This window comes from Oenanthe melanoleuca, chromosome 12 (assembly GCF_029582105.1).
Source record: "Oenanthe melanoleuca isolate GR-GAL-2019-014 chromosome 12, OMel1.0, whole genome shotgun sequence".
NCBI lineage: Eukaryota > Metazoa > Chordata > Aves > Passeriformes > Muscicapidae > Oenanthe > Oenanthe melanoleuca.
In genome coordinates this window covers 15,857,909-15,877,804 of record NC_079346.1, presented here as the reverse complement: position 1 = coordinate 15,877,804, position 19,896 = coordinate 15,857,909, and the positions used below count along the sequence as shown (strand labels likewise).

At 40.3% G+C, this 19,896-nt stretch overlaps 1 protein-coding gene across 1 annotated transcript in view; it reads right to left on the bottom strand.

Annotated features, from left to right (window-relative positions):
• Positions 1-19,896, bottom strand: part of DOCK3 (dedicator of cytokinesis 3) — a 176,773-nt gene that overhangs the window by 33,367 nt on the left and 123,510 nt on the right. Inside the window, exons 24-38 of the mRNA XM_056501874.1 lie at positions 19,174-19,260; positions 16,910-17,102; positions 15,882-16,009; positions 14,812-14,958; positions 12,705-12,803; positions 10,526-10,620; positions 8,933-9,008; positions 7,956-8,056; positions 7,619-7,677; positions 6,090-6,238; positions 3,772-3,857; positions 2,051-2,077; positions 1,833-1,928; positions 872-932; positions 295-388 (exon numbers count right to left, since the gene is read on the bottom strand). Of these exons, the coding sequence (XP_056357849.1) occupies positions 295-388; positions 872-932; positions 1,833-1,928; positions 2,051-2,077; positions 3,772-3,857; positions 6,090-6,238; positions 7,619-7,677; positions 7,956-8,056; positions 8,933-9,008; positions 10,526-10,620; positions 12,705-12,803; positions 14,812-14,958; positions 15,882-16,009; positions 16,910-17,102; positions 19,174-19,260 (1,498 nt within the window). The remainder of the gene's footprint in view (positions 1-294; positions 389-871; positions 933-1,832; positions 1,929-2,050; positions 2,078-3,771; positions 3,858-6,089; positions 6,239-7,618; positions 7,678-7,955; positions 8,057-8,932; positions 9,009-10,525; positions 10,621-12,704; positions 12,804-14,811; positions 14,959-15,881; positions 16,010-16,909; positions 17,103-19,173; positions 19,261-19,896) is intronic.

Below are 19,896 nucleotides of genomic sequence, written 5' to 3'. Positions count from 1 at the left end.
TATATAATGCTGGTTTTGCTAATCTTCCTCGGAATTTCATTACGCTGTTGTGATTTTTTTTTTTAATCCATCTTCTTTAAAGAACACTTTAATGTAAAATTTGAAGTGTAATGCAATAATCATGTGGCTGGGTATAAACAGACAGTATTAAACGAGAAGGAGCTGGGCCTCAGCTTCTTGCCTTCCCAACTGCCATAACTGATTCATGCAAATTCTTTCCAGAAGAATGAACCAGACACTGTATAACATCAGGAGAGTTACAAAATGTCATGAATGCTGGAATGTGTCTCCCACCTGTGTAGTTCTCAGCCTGTAGGTGCATGTCACACAGCTTGTGGATATAGCGGATGTACATCTCCTCCTTGTTAATTTCAGATTTGTAGAAATTCTGTGAGAGAAAAACCAGACTTGTTACTCTTGAGACTCTCCCTTCATTCAAGCACTCAGCAGTGTATGTGGATGTGCAAAGTTATTGAAAAGAGAACACATTCTTAGTGGGAAAGAAAAGTAATACTTCTTTTCACATTCACACTGATATAACCCACTAATTTTTATATTGTGGCATAATATTTTTTTTCAAAATGAAGGTAGTCAAAAGCTGAAAAGAGGTGAGAGAGGTTGTAGAACCTGTGTGACAGGGATAGACAGAACTCAGCTGGACACAGACCTGAGTAGCCTGACCTGCCTGGCCCTGCTTAAAGCAGCGAGTCACACCAGAGGATCCTCACAATCCTCATCGTTCTCCTCTGTCATCCCAGTGCTTGGATTCTGAAGCTACTCTTGCCTGACACAGATTCCTATCCCAGCCTTTCCCATCCCAGGTTCAACAAGATTGCACAGCATCACAAAGAGATAAAGGAAACATCTTTACCATAAGGTTAACAGTGCAGCCAATCTTCTTGTTTTCAGTTTCATCTCCTTTCATACAATCCCTAAGGAAGCAGAGCAATGTTGAAACAAACATCTGCAAAAACAGTCCTTTTAAAATAAATTTGAAGCTACTTAATCTTCCAGAGTTTCCTGGATGACAAACAACAGATATCATATACTTCATTTTATAAAGTTCCTCTAAGAAAAAACCAGGAGATTGGATCAAGGTAGTAGGGATAACAAAAAGAGCAAACTAAGAAGCACAGAAAAGGATTTGGGACTGCAGAGCACCCAGCCTAGTCAGAGGGTTTCACCTCTAATGAGCAGCAGCACAAGAAAAAACTATTTGAACTCTTGTCAGTAGGCTAAAGATAGAAATATCTGGGGCAGTTCTATATAGGTTCAAATTGTCTATTATTAAAAAAAACCCTCTGAGTGTGTGTGTATATATAAATCTAAAGTTAAAATATTTCCTTCTAACTAAGTCAAAGCTCAGCTGCATTGACACAACAGTCCTGCAAAGTTCAGTTTAAAACTAAATGAATGCTGCCTAATTTATAGTGAAATCTTGCTCATGAGCCAGCAGCTGATGTGTCAGAGTTCTCAGATAGAGGTTTTCCAGCCCTGCAGGCCTGGATGAGGCATTCAGCACACCTTGGTTCACTGAGGCTTTGGGGATCACTCTTGTATTTAACATCTAATTTGCTCAATTAGGTGAAATCCGTGATAGAAGGAATTAACCTGAATAAACCTCAGTACAAAACTATCAGGAATGAGCACACAAGAATGAGAATAAGGGCTCAAGAGATGAGGATCTGGGATGTTTGCTCAGAGCCCAGCATGATTCATCGACTTGCATCTATGCAGCTTGATAGTCAATAAAAATATTCCCTGTAGGAATTTGGTACCATGTCTTGACAATCTGCTTGTGCTCAGAGCTTGCTCCTGCTGGTGCCAGGTACCTGTAGTCCAGCAGACGCTCCATGAGACGAGTGACAGATGTGACAAAAGAGATTCCAGTCTCCCGCCAAGTTTCCTGCTCAATCTTCTCCAGCAAACTGTTTGGAGATGGAAAGGCAGCAGGTGAGGCTTCCAGGGAAATGGTACAGTGCATGCAGACTGATACAGGCAACTTGGTTTCTCCCTCATAAAACAAATGCCAGAAGAATTAGCATCTTACCTGGGATAAGGCCCAAAGAGTTGGGTTCTACTCCAGGCAGCATGAGGTAAAGATAAGGAAATTACAGAATTGACAGGAGAAGGGAAAATATCCTCACATTGCCATTTAACAGATATGAAAAAGAGCAACACTCATGGCAATACTTGATTCCCACATTATTACCTGTAGCTTAAATCCTGCTAGCAGCAATCAGAAAATGAGGAGTCCAAACCTACTGTAAATATTTCTTCTTTGCTCTTCCCTCCATAACTTTTCATCTCTAATCAGCAACCAACCAACCCTGAATCACATTCTATTTAAGCTGGAAATAAAAGCAATCTGCTCCTGTCTAGCATAGACAGTACAGTGAGCACCCATCTCACACAGTAGTGAAGGAAGAGAGAAGGCTGGAAAGAGAACAATGAACATTGTGTTTGAGAAGTGAAGAAAGAAAGCAAATTTACATGCCAATTTCCCTGAAACTGGATTTCCAGTTAAAGAATTTGCCACTTCTAGGAAAGAAATTCTGTTGGGTGTCAAATCTTCCAAAGAGGCAAACTCTTCACTACTGGGATATTTGCAGCTGAGGGAGCCAATTCCTTTTCAGCAGTCTAGTTGAGACAGTAGAATTCAGGGTCAACTGTTTTTTTCACACAGCATTTACTAATTTGTGGAATTTTTTCCCCAGTTGTTTCCTCATATTGTTTTCAGACAAGTCAGTAGCAAATATAAAATTAGTGGTTGCTGGAATTCCAGGCTGTTTCTTGGTAATGCATCCAATCACTATCACCTAAAAATAAGTAAAAAGCTATAGCCCTTGAATTCTTAACATTTCAGGTAATGAATGTCTTCAAAGGCACACTGTTCCTCTTGCCATGTGAACAAAAAAAAAAGAATAGATATTTCCTTTCCTTTATCCCTGAAATAGACTTACTTTATCTGTACACATAAGATTCAAGGCTGAATATACACAAATCCAAATTGAATACATTTCCATACTTCCTGAGGATAAGCACATGGGATGGGCAGGCTTATCTAGCTTGCAATGAATGTATATGCAATTGCAAATTCAGAAATAGAAAAAACAAAGGTTTATGCCTCAAACAGCTGGTGTGCTGTTGGGGACCACATAAAATTGCCTGTCTATTCCTTCTGAAATAAACTAGGAACACTCAAAATGAACTTTGGAGACAGATCAGTAACCAAAGGTAGTAAAGTGTAAAGTCACACATAAAATCTTCAAGTTTATCCTTCTGAGTACTAATGGTTGGTGTGAAAGAATGTGGAAATACAGTGTCACAATGGACTCTGGAGGAAGCAACTGGCAACTATTGAGCCAACAAAAACATGGCCTTCAAAAATAGGAGAGAAAGAAAAATGCTGAATAAAATCTCCTTTGCTCTAACAAGGCCTGACTCTGTAGACAGTGCACTGTGTCTCTAAATCCTGAGGCCAATATCTCACTCATTGCTATGGAAAGAGAAGGGCTCTGGCTCCTCTAGCAAATGAATTTTTGATAGAGGATGATAACCTGTGCAGCCTTTCATTAGATGTCACAGAGAGAAGACAAAGAAGAATTTAGGTCTCTCCATTACTTTCAGCATTACTTCACTGAGCCATTCAATGGAAACTTGCCAGGAGCCCTTTCCTGCCCTCCCCAGGGATCTGTGGCTGCACAGATCACTGCCTGACTCTTCCAATGGCCCTGCACAACACGAGGAGCACAAACTGGCAAAGCTTACAGCAGGCTGAAGAGTTCCCTGTAGTTCTCATCACCTTTTCCTTCAGACACCAGGCTGTCCAGCTTATCAATCAACTCAGCTTCCACCTGCAGGAAGAAGTGACCAAATCCATCACTCAGACACTTCCAGTGAACCAGAACACCAGCTAAACTGGATCCTGAACTACAACAGAATATCCAGCACCACTGCTCTGCTGTCCTGGTTCTGCTGGTGGAATTCATTTGCAATCACCCAGGCATCATTATATTGGAAGATTATTTGCATTAAACCCCACTTTTTGAGCCCATGATTATATGACACTTTAGCTTTTTCTTTCACTTATATAAAGGGCCACATCAGCATCATTATGTTTCTCATAGAAAGATTTTGAATACATATTAATTCCTACCCTAAATATTAAGTGTGATATCAGATATTCTCATAAAATTAATTCAAGTGGAGAAATTGATGTATGTAACATTAAACAAAAAATCTCATGTAGTCAGAAATCTTGCAGAAGACAGTTTCACTACTAGTGAAGACAGAGGCTCCTAAAGGCTGAAGCTATTTGCAGAAATATGCCTTACTTTTATTTAAAGACAAGCATAGTTTGAGCTTCTCTTTGTTTTTCAGCGACCAAATTGCAAAGGAAGTAAAAATGGGAAGGAAAAGCAAATCAGCCAGTGACACACAAATGGACTTGGTGCTCTTGCTGCTGAAATCATTAAAGGGAGACCTGATTTTATCCCTCAATCCAACTGTATTGTTATCCAGCCTTGCTGAAAAACAACCTTGTTAAAACATGAACTACGGAAGAAAATTTTAAAAAGGCTTGAAAATGAGTTTTCAGAGTTTTTATGTTTTCCGATAAACAACTGAATATTCAAAAGGTGAAAAGAAGCTCAGAATTAAAAAACCCCTCCCTTTGTTTGTGGTCTACAGTGACAACAGAAGTCAGTAATGCCTGTGTCCATCTATCCAGCATTATACTGGAAAGCAAATAACTCCTGGTTCCAGCAGTTAATGAGGTTTATTATCTCTTGGGGTATTTAACTATTTATTTAATCACTAATACAGATAATTATTTCATCTTTAACCTTAGAAAGTTACAATATATGCTTCATAAAACAGAGCGGAAATTTGCTCCACAGGTAATTTAAGAAATATTCTTAGAGCTGTAGTTTAAAATACATTAGTGAGTATAAAGATTAAATGAAGATCATGAAGAGTTCATCTTGATGCAGAAAATATAAATAGGCCCAGAAACTTGAAGGTGACAGTAGGTGCTTATTACTGTAAATTCCAGAGAAAGACTGTTCTGTTGTTATGTTAAAACAAGTGGAAAGAGGACTATGACCAAAGTGCTATTGCAATAATAATAATAGTAAATAATAATAATTGTAGCAATCATGGGAGGTGAAGAGGAAGAAAAACAAGCTCCTGATAATACTTTTCCACACAGCCTTTAATAGATCAGGGTATGGGAAAGGTCTGCTATTCTCCTGGAATGATAGATTAGATCTGGCATTTTAATGACTGTGCAAATAATTAATCTCATGAATTATGATAATTTAATGATGATTTACTCCTTCAGAGCACTTCCCCGCAGATACTGGCCCCCAGTATTGCCCCAGCACAATGACAATGGAACACTGTCATCTGAGGATCCAGACCAAACCCATCCTTTATTAGCAATGCTCTGCACTTCAGGGATCTGGTTTGCAGTGGAAAATCTGAGCAATTCTCTGACCATGACTGGGAAACAGAATGATGAAGATTTCTCTCCCTGATTTGCAATCAGAGCTCACAGCAGGTGGAAACTGCAGAGCTCTTGTTGGACTTAACCCTTCCTGGAGAGCTGCTGAAATTTCTGCAAATAAAATTAGCTACAAAGTCTGTTTCAAGGCATAGTGTAATGATTTAATTGTACAATACCACTTCCTAGCTGCAAATTGAAGACAGAGAGAAGCAGAGAGCACTGTTTTCACAACAACTGGCTGAATCTTTGCATCCCCATTTTTGGTTCTCAGTCTGTCCCATTTACTAATAATCTAAGTGAAACCACTGGGAGCACCTACAAAATTCTTTTCCCCATGTATGATGTGCTGAGCACGTCCCTCCTCTTCCTCATGTTCATGAGAAATACAGTTTGCACTGGTTAAACAATCTTGGAGTTTTTGTGGTAGTTATGTGAATTAGGTCTTGAATTTTCTATTTTATAAATATTTACATGGCATCTTCACAGTCAGAAACAGATCAACAAATACAAACTCCTTGCTTCCAGCTAGACACTGCAGACAGACAGATCTAGGAAAGGAAAGCTTGGGAAGTGGCCTCACCTGTTTGAAGTTGCCATTCTTTCTCTGCTCCCAGTCCATCATGTCATGGAAGATTGGGATCATGATATTCCTGACTTCTGGTTGTGGAACAAGTGTAACACCCAGAAAGGGGCCAATCATTCCCGGAATAAAATGAATCTTGTGCTCACCTGTACAACACAAAACAATTGTAATTAAATAAAAGCCTTTGCTCTCTGTCACTGAGAAAATAGGGAACCCTTGCAATAATGACATTTACACAGTAGTAAGCATGAGCATTACAAAAGCAAACATTCTTCTCCTGAAAAGGGATGAAAAATCAGTGTTTGCTTTACACCCTTTCTTGCCAAGTCTCTAAGAGCATTTTTGATTTCACTGTGAAAGCCTTCAGCAAAATTGTTGGTGCATTTTACTTGCAAAGGAATTCAAACTGTCAAAGGTAATCAAACTAAAACACACTGACTAGGGGAAAAGGGGCCAGGGGTACTTCTAATTCATGAAGATTTTGAAAGTGCTGTAAGAACTTAAAGGTACTTAATAGAACACATTCAGATTTCAAGGAACTGCAGAGCTCTTGGTACCACTGCTGTCTCAATTTCCTAACTGCCCTTGCCTGGGACCAAGTGGATGTGCTCTAGGAGGGACCTGAGGCACTTTGCTGACAATCTCTTCTGAGCCGCACTACTGCACTATTGCAGGGAGAAACTCAACAAAGCCTGATCTGGAACAGCATCCAGTGAGAAATGTCTGCATCTACACATCTAAAACTGGCTTCTTGCTTCTCAGCTGAGTTTGTCCAGCATCATTTTCTGGGTATTGGACCTCTGTTACCTTGGAGGGCTTTCTATTCTCCACACACATCCTTTCAACTGTGACCATTTCTGGCTGTATCATTTTAGCTGTGCAAGACAAATCAGGCTTATTATTCAGTTTTCTTACTTCTATAGTCTTCCTGACTGTTGTCTGAACTTTATCCAGCTCATCTTGGGTTTCTTTTTTTTGTGTTCTGTTGTTTCTTTTAGCTGTAGAAAGCAGGACTGGGCAAACTAATCTAGAATCAAGTGTACTTAGGGAAAACAGTGTGACAGTAACATGGTCCCTCTTCTCTTACTCCAGATTCTTACACATTTTCTCAAAGATTACAAAATCTGCTTTACTCATAGCATTTTACAGGTAGCTCCCCTTCAGCTGATTATCAGCATGGTACATTTGTAGTCTTTGTGTTTTTGAATAGCAACTCCTACCTATATTCCTACACATAAAATGTTTGTATTTGGCTTGGTGAATATTTTGCACATTATTAAGTTATCCAATCTGACTTGTGTCACTCCTTTGGTCTCTTTATGATTCATCCCTTCTCATATTCTTGTATTTGTGATCTCTATCAGCAAACATTTTGTTATTTACCCCTAGAATACAGTGCAGAAGAGAGTTCTGGTGGGAGAAATGCTTCTCTTCAGAGAAACAAAGCATTAAAAAAATATTAAACTCTGACAGAAATGGAGTTTTCCTTTGGCTTTGATTGTCAGGTGAGGGAGGGAGAGGCTTACCCAGGTTCTGCCACATGCTGAAGAGCTCATAGGCCATCATCACTCTCATATCACCATACCTGAGAAAGAACAGAGTCACAGCTGCCCAGGGAACAAAAACTTGCAAGGCAAGGATGTGAAAAAATAATCAAATGGTTAAAAAAATTTTTCAATTCCCATTCATGTCAATGTAAGTATATTAAACAACTTGACTAATCACTGGTTTCTGGATTGGGAGATCTAGTTACTCATTTCCCAGGCATTTCCACATCCCAGGTTTCAAAATAAGTCACAGAGACTTATGGTAAGAAAATAAGGCTCTTTTTTGAGGTGGGAACCCAACAAAACATATCCTTACTTATCCAGAATCTTCTTCCTCTTAGGTGGTGTGGCATTTTCTAGTTGGAGACTCGGCTGGTTTATAAACAAAACTGCCAGGCTGAAATAAGAGTTCCACACCTGTGACAAGAGAAGGAATTTTATAACAATGCACTCCAAGAGTAAGTTTTAAAGAAGTGAAGAAAGACATAGACTCCTTTTCCTAATCAAGGGGCAGCTTCATCAATATGTCTCTTACTATGGAGATACAAATTAACTCTTAAGGGTACAAATGGATTCTTTAAACCTGGTAGGAACTTAAATGAAAACCCTACAAAAGCAATGCCACTAGATTTTCCTCTTTGCATCACAGCTCAAGAATGAATAAACTTGGTGACACCAGCAAACTTTTAAATTGTTTTTCTGTAGGTTGAACAGATTTTATCTGTCAAAAGTCCCCAGAGATCAAATTATATCGTGAATTATATCATAAGACCCCTGTAGTTTGGTCTGTCTTCCCAAAGAGATGAGGTTTTTGCCAGCTTGGTGTGTGCACTTGTCCCCAGGTCTGGCAGCTCTTCCTAACTAACACTGAACTTGCTGCCCATCTCCAACTCCCTAGGACTGTATTCCTCCAGGTTTTGTCATCAGCCAGACACACCTCTGGGAGAGGAAGTTCATGAATTCCCCAACCCCAGGAAAAGCATTGCCTGAGTTTACATTGCATTACCCATCAGTCTGGAAGACAGCACACTCCATTAACCCCATGCTTATGGAATTACTTGTTTCCTTTATGAGGGACTAAATTTTCCTGATTTGATCTCACACTGTATCTGTTCTACTTCCCATCAATTCCACAGCAGATTCCATTCCTGTCCTTTATCAGTTAGGTCATCTTCCTGACAGACACTCTAATAAATGCTGCAAATATCATCAGCTAAAGCAGAGGGCAGCTCCTGTTCCTTTGTTACTGATGGGTTGAAAAGATGTCAGAACATTTTCTGAATCAATTCTTACTTTAAAATCGAAGTCCGTTTCTGTGAAATTCTTATGCAGGGCAGAAGACAAGTACTGAACTGTTGTAACTATGATACTGCAGCCAAAAACAAAGACAAGAAAACAAAAAGAGAACATTTGAATCTGGAATACAAATTATTACAGTGGTTGGTGGTGCTGGTTTTACTGCCAGTATTCTTTGTGTAATCTCTGTGATATTAACACAGAAGTCACCATTCTATGGTTTAGTGAACAATTTGTAATAATTAATACAAGATTATGAACTTTCACTATTATTGTAACTTTTAGAATTTACACAGGGGCATTAAAAATCCTGTCTATTTTGCATGGCTGGGCCATATGACCACCAGGGAAATGGAATAATACACTCCTTTTCCTCCTGCTCTAAGCAGAAAGATTTTTTCCCAAAGGAGAGTAACTCAAAAAGTTTGAGCTGTCCTTGTTTTTGTCTATACAATGCTTCTTTATCTCACTCTCATTCAACTCAAGATATTTGCGAGTATTTTGCCAAGTTTTGATTCTGTGTTATTTTTTGTTGGTGGCTACATACACCTTAGTGAAAGGCAATTAAGGCACATAATAGATTCAGGAATTAATTAATGGCATGCAGGTCAGGCAACAGTGGTATCAAAAGAAGAGCACATCTCTGATTCACATGCAATACTGCAGTAGCACTGCTAAGTGTAACTGTCAGTCTAAAGCTTTGTGGCAAAATTATGCCCAAGGGAACAGGTAACCTGCAGCATCTGAGGGAGCTCCTGTTTCAGGTGGATTTCTTTTTGTCTTACAGAACTTCATTGAATCTTTACGCTTGAATTCCTGAAATCCACTTCTTTCACTTCTCATTAGCAGGGTGGACTCGCAGAGCATTCAGCTCAGCTGAGCAGCCTTTAGGAGATTGCCATGGTGTTTCCTCAGAGTGGGAATGCTCCAGCTGTCATTCAGTCAGTGGGAATTCCACAGCTAGTTTAGCTAAGGAAACCAGTGAATAATTCCACTGTGTTGAACCCTGTGTTCAACACTGCTGCCAAATCCAAAGAGCACAGTACTTAACCCAGCTGAAGCAAGAAACTGAGATAGAACAGAGCATTAAAGTGGCAGATGGCAACTGAATTGAGAGAGAACTCTGTGTAATGCTTTGGTATGGTTATGGTTATGGTTATGGTTATGGTTATGGTTATGGTTATGGCTGGGGTCTGCTCCCTCTCTTCCAAAATACCCCAATGCTCTCCTGGCTTGGCTAAGGAGGGATGTTCATGGAAAAACCAGGTGTTCAGTGCAGGGATTGCCTGGCAAGGGAGTGAGAGGCTCCTCAGCACCCCTTGGTGTGGGGAGCTGGGCCTTGCCCTGTGTGCTGGAGCTGCTGGCCCCTCAGGGCAGCTCCTTCAGCTCTGCTTTAACTCCTGGCTCCCAGAGTACTGGTGGAGTTTAACAAACTCACAAACACACAGCTTTGGTGCAGAGTGTTACAACAGCAGAATGAGGACAAGCACTCCAGAACTCCTGTCTTGATCCTCACATCTCAGTCTGAGGAAACACACTGTCCCCAGGCTTTAACTGCCACGGAATGGCACCACCTGCTCCTCCACTTACTTGCTGGTGAGCAGCCTCATCACCATCCAGTCCCGAGGAAAGACACTCATCTTCATCAGGTTCCGAAACACACAGAAAATCTTCAGGAGGAACTCCTGTCACAAAGGGAAAAAGAAGTAAAAATCAGTAGCAGTTGCAAGTGAATCTATTTTCTTGATTGTAAGAAAGACAATTAAACTAAGTGTGCTCTACTTGAGTTTTGTGTTGCAAGGCCATTCACCTGGAAACATGGAAGCAACATACATTGAAATATGGCTTTATTCCTTTTGTCTGCATCTAATATACAACTTCCAGCTTCTTTAAAATCTTCACTTTTACAGGGAGATGAAAATCTTCCCTATGTGCATAATTGTATCTGACTTCTCATATTACCACCCAGAGGTTCCAGTGTCAATTTGCAGCTATTTTCAAATATACTGGACTCATAATCACTGTTTAATGCATTCATTTTATTAATTAATCTGTCCAAATTTCTTTGGACTTACGTCACAATTTGAGAACTAACCACATCCCCAAGCCCAATAAAACTCCTACACAGGCTTTCTAAAATAGTAACAGAAACCCCCTTTTCTGGCAACACACAGCAGCAAAGAGCTCTTTTACACATTCAGCTGAATGTTTGCTTTCCAAAAAAAAAAAAAAAAAAAAATCCCCTAACCTGAAGACATTTCTGGTTTTTGATTAGCTGCACCTCCATGTCTCTGTAGAACAACAGCAAAGATCAAATGTGACAAGTTGTTGGCCATGTAAACTAGGAATTTGTTGGTTTTTTTTTCCTTCCAGACAAAATCAAAATAGCAGACAAATTGGCAGAGCAAGGATTCTTCAAAACCATACTACCATTATGCCTTAATGGAGGGTGTGTGATTAATATCTTGTAACTGAGCTCGGAGTAAAGCATTAGAAGCTTCTTGACTTTTGGCCTCATTTTGCCTAAAGTGTAACAGTGGTAAGTGAATAAAATGCCAGGAGAAAAAAAACAAAAAATATTGGAAATATTTTAACAGCCATATTTGATGGGAAAAAAAAGCGTTATATATAAAATCTTCAGCCTTTGTGATACTCTTGGAACACAGATTATCAGAAATACAACAGTTCTTTTGGGCATAAAGACAAATTTTAGTTCAATGACCTTTCCACAAGTCTGACATAAAACCTATAGTTTAGATGGCTTTTTAAATATCTATTAAAATTTATTATGAATTAATTTACCCAATCATTTTCCTGTGAGCAATTTGAAAGTTATCAGAAAGGCATCTCAGATAACTATCGACCTGAGATACACTGAGCCATGACACATAAAGATAAGAATTTTATCATCCCAAATTCATCTCCCTGATTTATTCAGCTTCTCTATATGCACACAAAATATTTAAAAGCTGAAAGTCTATCCAGAAAGGACTTCTCACTGCTTCTCCATTTCATTTGTTAAGGTAACAGAAGTTCCTGCCACATTACACTGTTCTTACTGTGCATATTTGAGTGCCATGCTAAACAAAATAGTTTTATATAAAAGCTTGTCTTTATTTATAGGATTAGTCTGCCTTTTAAACAGGCTGTTGCTGGAGATACTCCTCCATCAAAGTTGAGGTAAGAAGTTCTGCTGGTGTGAAATGTGCCATTTCAAAATGTCAGAGCTCTGTGCCCCTCACCTACCCCTGCTGATCATGGAGAGCCCTAATTTAAACTGATATTCAAAAAGAAGCATGCAGCAAGTGGAGTGGTAAGGTTACAGCTTTCCCAAAAAAGATTTCCTCTGTTAGAGACATTTGTAACCCCCAAAAGGCTTGAACTTCTCTTCTGGCATAAAATCAATACCCTTAGTAAGAAAGCTCCAATACGTACTGAATGTGTAGTAAAATGCTATACAACCACTGACTTCACATTCACAGGATTAAAAACCCTGTTCCTCCTCTACCTGTGCTTTACAGGCAACAATTACAATATCCTTTATGTCCAATGACACCTATCCTGGGACTTTATTTGCTGTTATAAAGATAATTGTGGTCTTAAATGTGTTTTTGCAACACTACACCAATGATTCTAAAAGTGAAAGGAAGGTCCCTGAACAGAGTGCCAGCGGATGGAAATGATTAACAGGGCAAGTGATGCTGGAGGGATTCCCCTCTGCTCTCCCCTTCCGAGGGAATCACTCTACAAAAATCACATCCTTCTGTACCTTCAGTTCATCCTTGCTTTGGAAGTTGTCCAGTAAGTGCTGGAAGTGAGTGTCTGACATCTGACGAAGCAAAGATAAAAGGCAGGAGACATATTCTCCCTGTTGACCAAATGAGAAACTCTTTCATTCAGACAATCTGAAATTTCACAGATACAAAGCTTAACCCGGGGGAAGGTATAAAGGGAGGGGTCTGAAATGGCCCCAATGCCTATGGGACAGCTGGCATGCACAGAGATTGAAAGTACTGCAGGTTAACAATTCCTGAGGTACTCTTAATGCAGGATACACCTCCAGGAGGCTCCTCCACAGATGCCAGTTTTAAAGGCCTTTTAATCAAAGTTGTAGTCTAATCAAAAATAATTTTAAATTATTAATACAGACATTAACAAATCACACTCCAAGCATGCAGGTTTTGACAATACCTTTTCCATGTACTTAGTATACAGTGTCTGTCAGAGGTGTGACTGCAGCTCATGCCAACAGACCAGCAATCATTTGAACTAAGTGACTCTGATCAGTAAAGCAGTGACAGCTTGGGATCAGGATGGGCTGCAGAAGGTGACTGGAAGCTTGTAAATATATGGCTTATTAGTGTTCACAAAGTTTTGTGCTGTCAAAGCTCCAGTACTGACAGGACTTCAGTCAGATTTCCTGAGCACAGTCTGGGTAAGCCTACATGAGCTACAATTACATTTCTGTAATTCTGCAAAGCAGATGCACCCTAACCAGTTACCACAGCATCCCAAAGTGTTTTCCAAGGAGGAGCTCCCCCATTTTACAAATCTGAAAGCAAAGCACAGAGAAGTTAAACAATCTGTCCAGGAGAACAAGCAAAGGGGTGCCAAAAACATCAGGACTGGCCCTGTTGAATGCCAGTCCCTTGCACAACACTGTTTTTTTCTGCAACAGAGAAACTAATTTGGAAAATGCACAAATCCAAGCCATATCTAATAAGAATCCACATTTCACTGTACTGTGAAATGTAAACTGAGGAGCCAATACAAGGGACTGTGCCTTCCATTTTATTGTTTTTCTAAATGGCTCAAGCATCTACCCAGAAGCTTTGTCATGGGTTGTTGCAATAAACTTTCCAGGGCTGAACTTCACTAGGAAGAAAGATGTGTTCTTCTGTGTGGGCTGGCATGGGTAAACAGCAGTAAGTCAAATGGCAGCAGTAAAGGAAACTGAGATATTACTGGACATTTGCAAGCCAGTGCCTTTTTTGTTCTGTCTCAAAGAACATCTCGTTATCTGAGCTAACAAGGCAAGATCCAACCTTCTCTCTTGTGTGAGAAGTGCACTTTAGTGCACATCTTCCCCCAGCAGTACTGCTGAGGTTTCAGCCATTTGATAAAAAACAAATCTAAAAAAAGGATGTTCTGAACAGCAGCTTAGCATCCTACATTGTACAAAAGCTGCATAAGAGACTCCAACAAACAAAAATAGGTTAAAATAGGCTAGAATAGAAAAGGGCAGAAATCCAGGAAAGAAGAAGGCTGAACAGCAAAATTCTATTCTTTTTCTTCTCTTCCACTGAATGTCAAAGAAAAATTTCATCCCTGTGGCTAAGGCTGGCAGCCTGGGTAAAGTGGTGGCTTCTCCCACCAAGCTCAACAGTTCACTTGACTTAGCACCTCTTCATTTATTTTAAAAAAGTATGCTGTGTTTCTTTTGCATGAAATAATCAATGACCCTGCACAGAAGCTCTCCAGGGTGTTAAGCAAAGGGTTTAACTGCAGAGTATGGTCATATCCTCTGTTTTGGGATCACAGCCTGAAACTCATTATAGCCCTTGGTTATACCACCTTAGGGGTGAAGTCCCAGGCAGCTCCCCAGTACCTCAAGTCTTAAGCAATAACTCTCAAATCACAGCTGCAAAGACAACCAAGAAAATATTTGGAAATCCACTAAAGCTTCCTGAGCTCCACTGCTTCCTGCAGCCCTAACTAGTGCAGGGAGGAAGGAATAGGTTTGTGGCTTATTAAGGGAAAGAGACAAAGCCCTGGGCATTCATGCAGCAGTGATGATGATGAGGTGCCAGTGGTGGTGAGGGACTGAACCAGAGGTTAGAGAAGCAGGAAATAGAAACTGATTGTTAGTTACTAACAGTGATTTCTGCTGTGCACTGCGGGCAGCGCTGCCCTCTTACCGCCTCCTGAGACTGCGATTTACTCATGATTGTGAGCAGAGTTTGTAACAGCACGTCCAGGAGGCTCTCCACCATCATCTCAACCTCCTCCACGACATCTCCCTCCTACAGCAAGAGGTGAGCAGACAGACAGTTAGAAACTGGAGAGATGGAACAGGTAAGACAGTTCTGCTGGGTCAGCCATACCACAGGCTCACTGGGACAGAGGGCTCCATAACAGGTTCAAAGAAGTACAATCAAATTCCTCATTGGTACCAGATCCTGTTGTTCTGTCAGTGTGTGTAGTGTGTGTTACCTTGACAGTCTCTGATGGAAACATTCAGGGTCACAGCCATAAAGGTTAGTCTATAATCAAAGGCCTAGAACACAACAGGAGCAGATTATGTTCAGGAACCTTTACTCCATGGCAGCATTATTTTAACTTATTTCCATGACACCTTTCATCTCATTCCTTTCACATAGAATCATTATATTTAGCACCATGAGCTTCCTACTTTAGTCAGGTAGGGGAACTTCACCACCCCCTCTTTGTGAGCATTGCTTTACATGATCCAGTTACCATTTGACATCAGAGTATTATGACCGTCAAAGCTGGGTGTTGAAACTCAGCAGCAATTTCCAGAAGTAAGTGGGATTTCATGGATTAGGTAATTTTAGAGTATTCTTTTAATGTGAACCACAAAGTGCTAGTTACTGTCTCTTGCAGAACTGCGAGTCCTTGAGCTGTGCAGAACTTTTAAACTCCACTGACATCTAAGTTCTGGGCTTGCATGAAGAAAACTAAATAGTGTCAAAGCTGGTGAGGGTGTATGTGGCTCCCCCCTCCTAACAGCAAGCACACTGTGTCATCAGGATGCTCTGAGTCACACACAGAGCCAGACCCTCATTTTAGATGTTCTCCTGCTAACAGCACAATCTTGTTTTTAAAAGGTTCTTTGAAAAACCTGTATTATATAAGAAATGTCTCACTCTTCAGTTTACTCTATCAGTGGTGCAAATGAAAAATTAAAATCAAGTAGCAGATTTACCAAAGAACTGGTCTTGATTATGGAGAAGATACTACTGAGGATCCCAGAGCAGATAAGCAGCTCCTTCTGCTGTCGTAGGTGAAGGTGAATGTGGTGAAGGACGACAGGCAGCAGGATGCGCCGGGACTCTGAATGAAGGAAAATCGTTTCAAACATAAGGAAAGAAAATATTTACAAACAATTACAATGGGTGGTTGCAACAAAATTCTGTGGTGTTATCATTCTCACCTTGTACTGAGTACAATAATTTAAGTGCACTAACTTGAGGTCCTCACTACAGGAGAAAGAAACCCAATGGAGCTCTCTATCTTCCACTTTACCTTCACAATTTCTTTCATTCCGACTTTTATGTATGAAATACACTCACAATGTTCACCCATTTTCCACTGAGTCTGTAAAGATTTTTTCAAAGTTCTGTTTTTAAGGTATATGTAAGCAATAACATAAATCTATTTAAGTAAAATTTTAAGAATTAAAGAGTTACTAAAGTGTTGAGCTAAAGAAATACTAAAGTTACAAGTTATAAAGATTAAAGATACTTTAAAAGAATGTGGTGGGTTCCTCACACGATTACCCCCGTTTCTCAGACATAAACTGGCTAGAACTGAGATTTCCTTCCTGTCCATGATAAGAGCAAAGCAAAGTCTAAAGTGAGATTTGGCAGTTTTAATAATTGACTAGATTTTTCAATGTATGTTTATCAACTTTTAGTAATTACAATTTATTTATGATGGATTTATAAACATTTCTTACCACAGCAAACCTTGTTAAGTATTTGTGTTGAACAGAGTTAACAGAGCTATATAGAATATTCTGAGTTGGGACACACAAGGACCATGGAACGCAGCTTTGAAGTGAAAGCCCTTGTGAAAAGAGGTGCTTTATGAGCACCCGGCTCCAACCAACAGAGAGAATAGATTTCCCACCGATGCTGCCAAGGGAAATAATCACCACCATGACTGGCATTCAGCAGGGAATTATTTCCAAGAAAGCACTGCAGAAGCAGCCAGGGTGGAGCACAGGCTCACCTGGGAAGGAGAAGAGGCGGCTGTCGACCGTGCGGGCGATGGACTGGAGCTTCACCACGTCCATGGACTGGCCGATGTGCACGGTGCTGGGCATGCTGCCCAGTGTGCCCCGCACGAACTCCGCCACCTCCTGCACCGTGAACATCTGCAGCAGCTCGTCAAAGATGGCAGGGAACGAGTTCAGCAGGGCAGCCTGCGGGCACACAGCGAGCTCAGCACCTGCAGCTCAGCACAGGGAGCTGCCAGCAACAGCAACACTGAACGAAGGGTCTGCACAAAGCTGCTGCACACCGTGCTAGGGCTGGTGCTCATGGCTTGTGAACAAGTCACATGTAGCACACGAAAATCAGGTGCTGCTGCTATATAAATCTTAGGATAAGTTGTGCATATAAGTTGTGTATATTTTAGGATATCGTTTATAAAACAAAAGAAATTGAGATATCAGAGAACAGAAGATAGTTCATTTTTGTTGATTTATTTTTTTCAGTTAATACAACTTGCTTGTGATGAGAGAGAATTTTATACCAATTTTTTGTATTAAGCAACTACCTAAGACAGTTAAAACTCCTCAGAAAATATTCTGAAGTGAAGAACCTGCTGACAGACCCTTAACCAGCTCTGCCATGTGACATTCCAGGATTTCTGCAGCAGGGGTGGGGTGTGAGTCCATGTGAAAGAGGCATCACATCATGCGAGTGTGCATGTGATTCTTGCAGTAACAGATATTTCCAGTAAGCTGGAGCTATCCCTGAAAGTGCTTCTTAAAGTGCAGAAATAGTGTCAGCACAACAACGAAAACCTCTTTATGGCCTGTTTCATATTTTTCAATTAATTTTTTTACAAGAGTAGAAAATTCCATGCATCACCCTATGCTCAAATTCTGCACACTTGGTGTCCTATCAAACAACTGCCACCACATTCAATGTTTTAAAATTCTTCCCTTCCTCTACATCCTACCCAAGCTCCACCCCTGCTTCCTCATTGTAACTATTTAAATTCCTAGATGGTTACTGCCCTTGGACCAGCCCCATCTCCATTCTTCTCTTCCTGCCATTCCCACCACCCTTCCCCAAAGCTCTCCACACAAACTGCCAGTGATTTCCTGCAATGAGTTCAGATTTACCAGACTTCACTGCAGATCTCTGTACAGTTTTGCCCTTCCAGAGTTTCACCACTGTCAGTATTTCCTTTCCCTCAGAGATTTTTTTATTTTCTCATTGCATAAAGATTTCTGTATCTCTTCCATACTGACGTGACTCTCCTAATCCATATAATCCCAGTTTCCTTTACCAAGTCTTTTTTTCTTCAACAATGAAATCTATTTAATAGCATTTGAGCAAAATCAAGTTATTTTTACAACTTAACATGTAGAGCTCATGAAATAATTCTGAATATAAATTTACCTTCTTCTTCCACTCGTTCTCTCTCAAAATCTTATTTTGTTACAATCAACTCAGATTACACAAAACCCCACAAGGCCTCCTAGGTTCTGTCACCTATTTGTTCCTGCACACCTACAATGTACTAACAAAATAAGTAAGTACAAATAGTTTCACTAGCTCCGGGTACTCTTGGAAGGCAGTAACAGCCACAAATCCAGTCACTGTCTTTATCTTTGGGATAATACAATATTGGCCCAACAAATCCTTACAGAAGTTTTCCTAAACTTTCTGTTACTTATAAAGCAGAAGGATTTCTGTGTAACCCCTGACAATTCAAGGGCAGGCATGGAATCTCTTCAGGAAAATTTGAAGCTGAGGCAACATCATTTCAACAGTTCCTTGAAGGGTGCCATTATTGCACAACACCCCAAAATATGTTGAACTAATTGCCTGGGAGGAAATCAGTTTTACTCTCATTGCTGGAAAAAACTGAGATACTGAGATCTCTCAAATATCCTGGAGAAGAAGACAAGTGTGAGGGAAAATATGTTTGCCAGGGCCTCGAGCATTTCTGTGGGTATTTAACAATTGTCCAGATTTCCAGAACTAATGATCAAATAAGGAACAAATGCTTGGCTCCCTGAACAATTTGACTTGTATAATCTTGTGTACATCCTCAGTTCTGTCTTTTTGGTGTGTGGATGCCATAAACTGCTCCATGAATAACTGAAATATTCCACATCTCCAAGTTTTAAAGTACTGGCCACTTAAACATTAAAGTTTAGTTTATATGCAGGAAAAGAGTGTTTGGGGTAGGGAAAAGAGATTGACTGGGAACATCCACAATGAAACACTCGAGCAGTCTTGGGGATCATTACTTACAGAATTAAATGTCGGCCTTGTTGTGCCCCCACATTTTTGTGGGGCACCTGTCCCGGCTCCGCTCGCCTGCCCTCCAGCCTGGGGGGCCTATGGGGCAATGGGATCAGGGGGCAACACAGTGGCAAGGGGGAAACAAAAAGTAAACTTTTCAAAGATTCAACAAGGACAGGGTTTATAAATTATAAAAGTCCAAAGTAAGAAATACCATAGTGAGAGAAAGGAGGAAAAAATTCAAAAAGAGAGACAAAGAGAAAAGGGGAAAATCCCCCATATTCAAAGTGACTGTCCCTCTGTATATGGGACCAAAACAACTGGAAAATATTCAGCAGATATTGTTTCCATTCACCATCACTTTGCCTGCAAAATTCTGTGCAGCGTTTTCTCTTGTTCCTGGCTCATCATATTATAACCACTAATGGGTGATTAAATAAAATATTAGAGCAGCTGTTTTCAAATCTTTCAGAGCAGCTCCTTAAGAAAGAGATCATTCCACTGGCAGCTTCCTGAGCCAAGCAGAGTCACTGCTTGGCTGCAACATTCACAGCAGCTGCTTCTTTGGCAAAATACAGCAGGTGTTCCAAACATCTGTAATCTGCATTAGTGATTACAAACCACCTTCACGTTACCAGGGAGCTCTGGGTGCTCCATTCTGACATTCTCTGAGCAGAGCATAGAACAACATGTTTGACATTTAAAACTTAAATGCAGGAGTATGTAATGCAG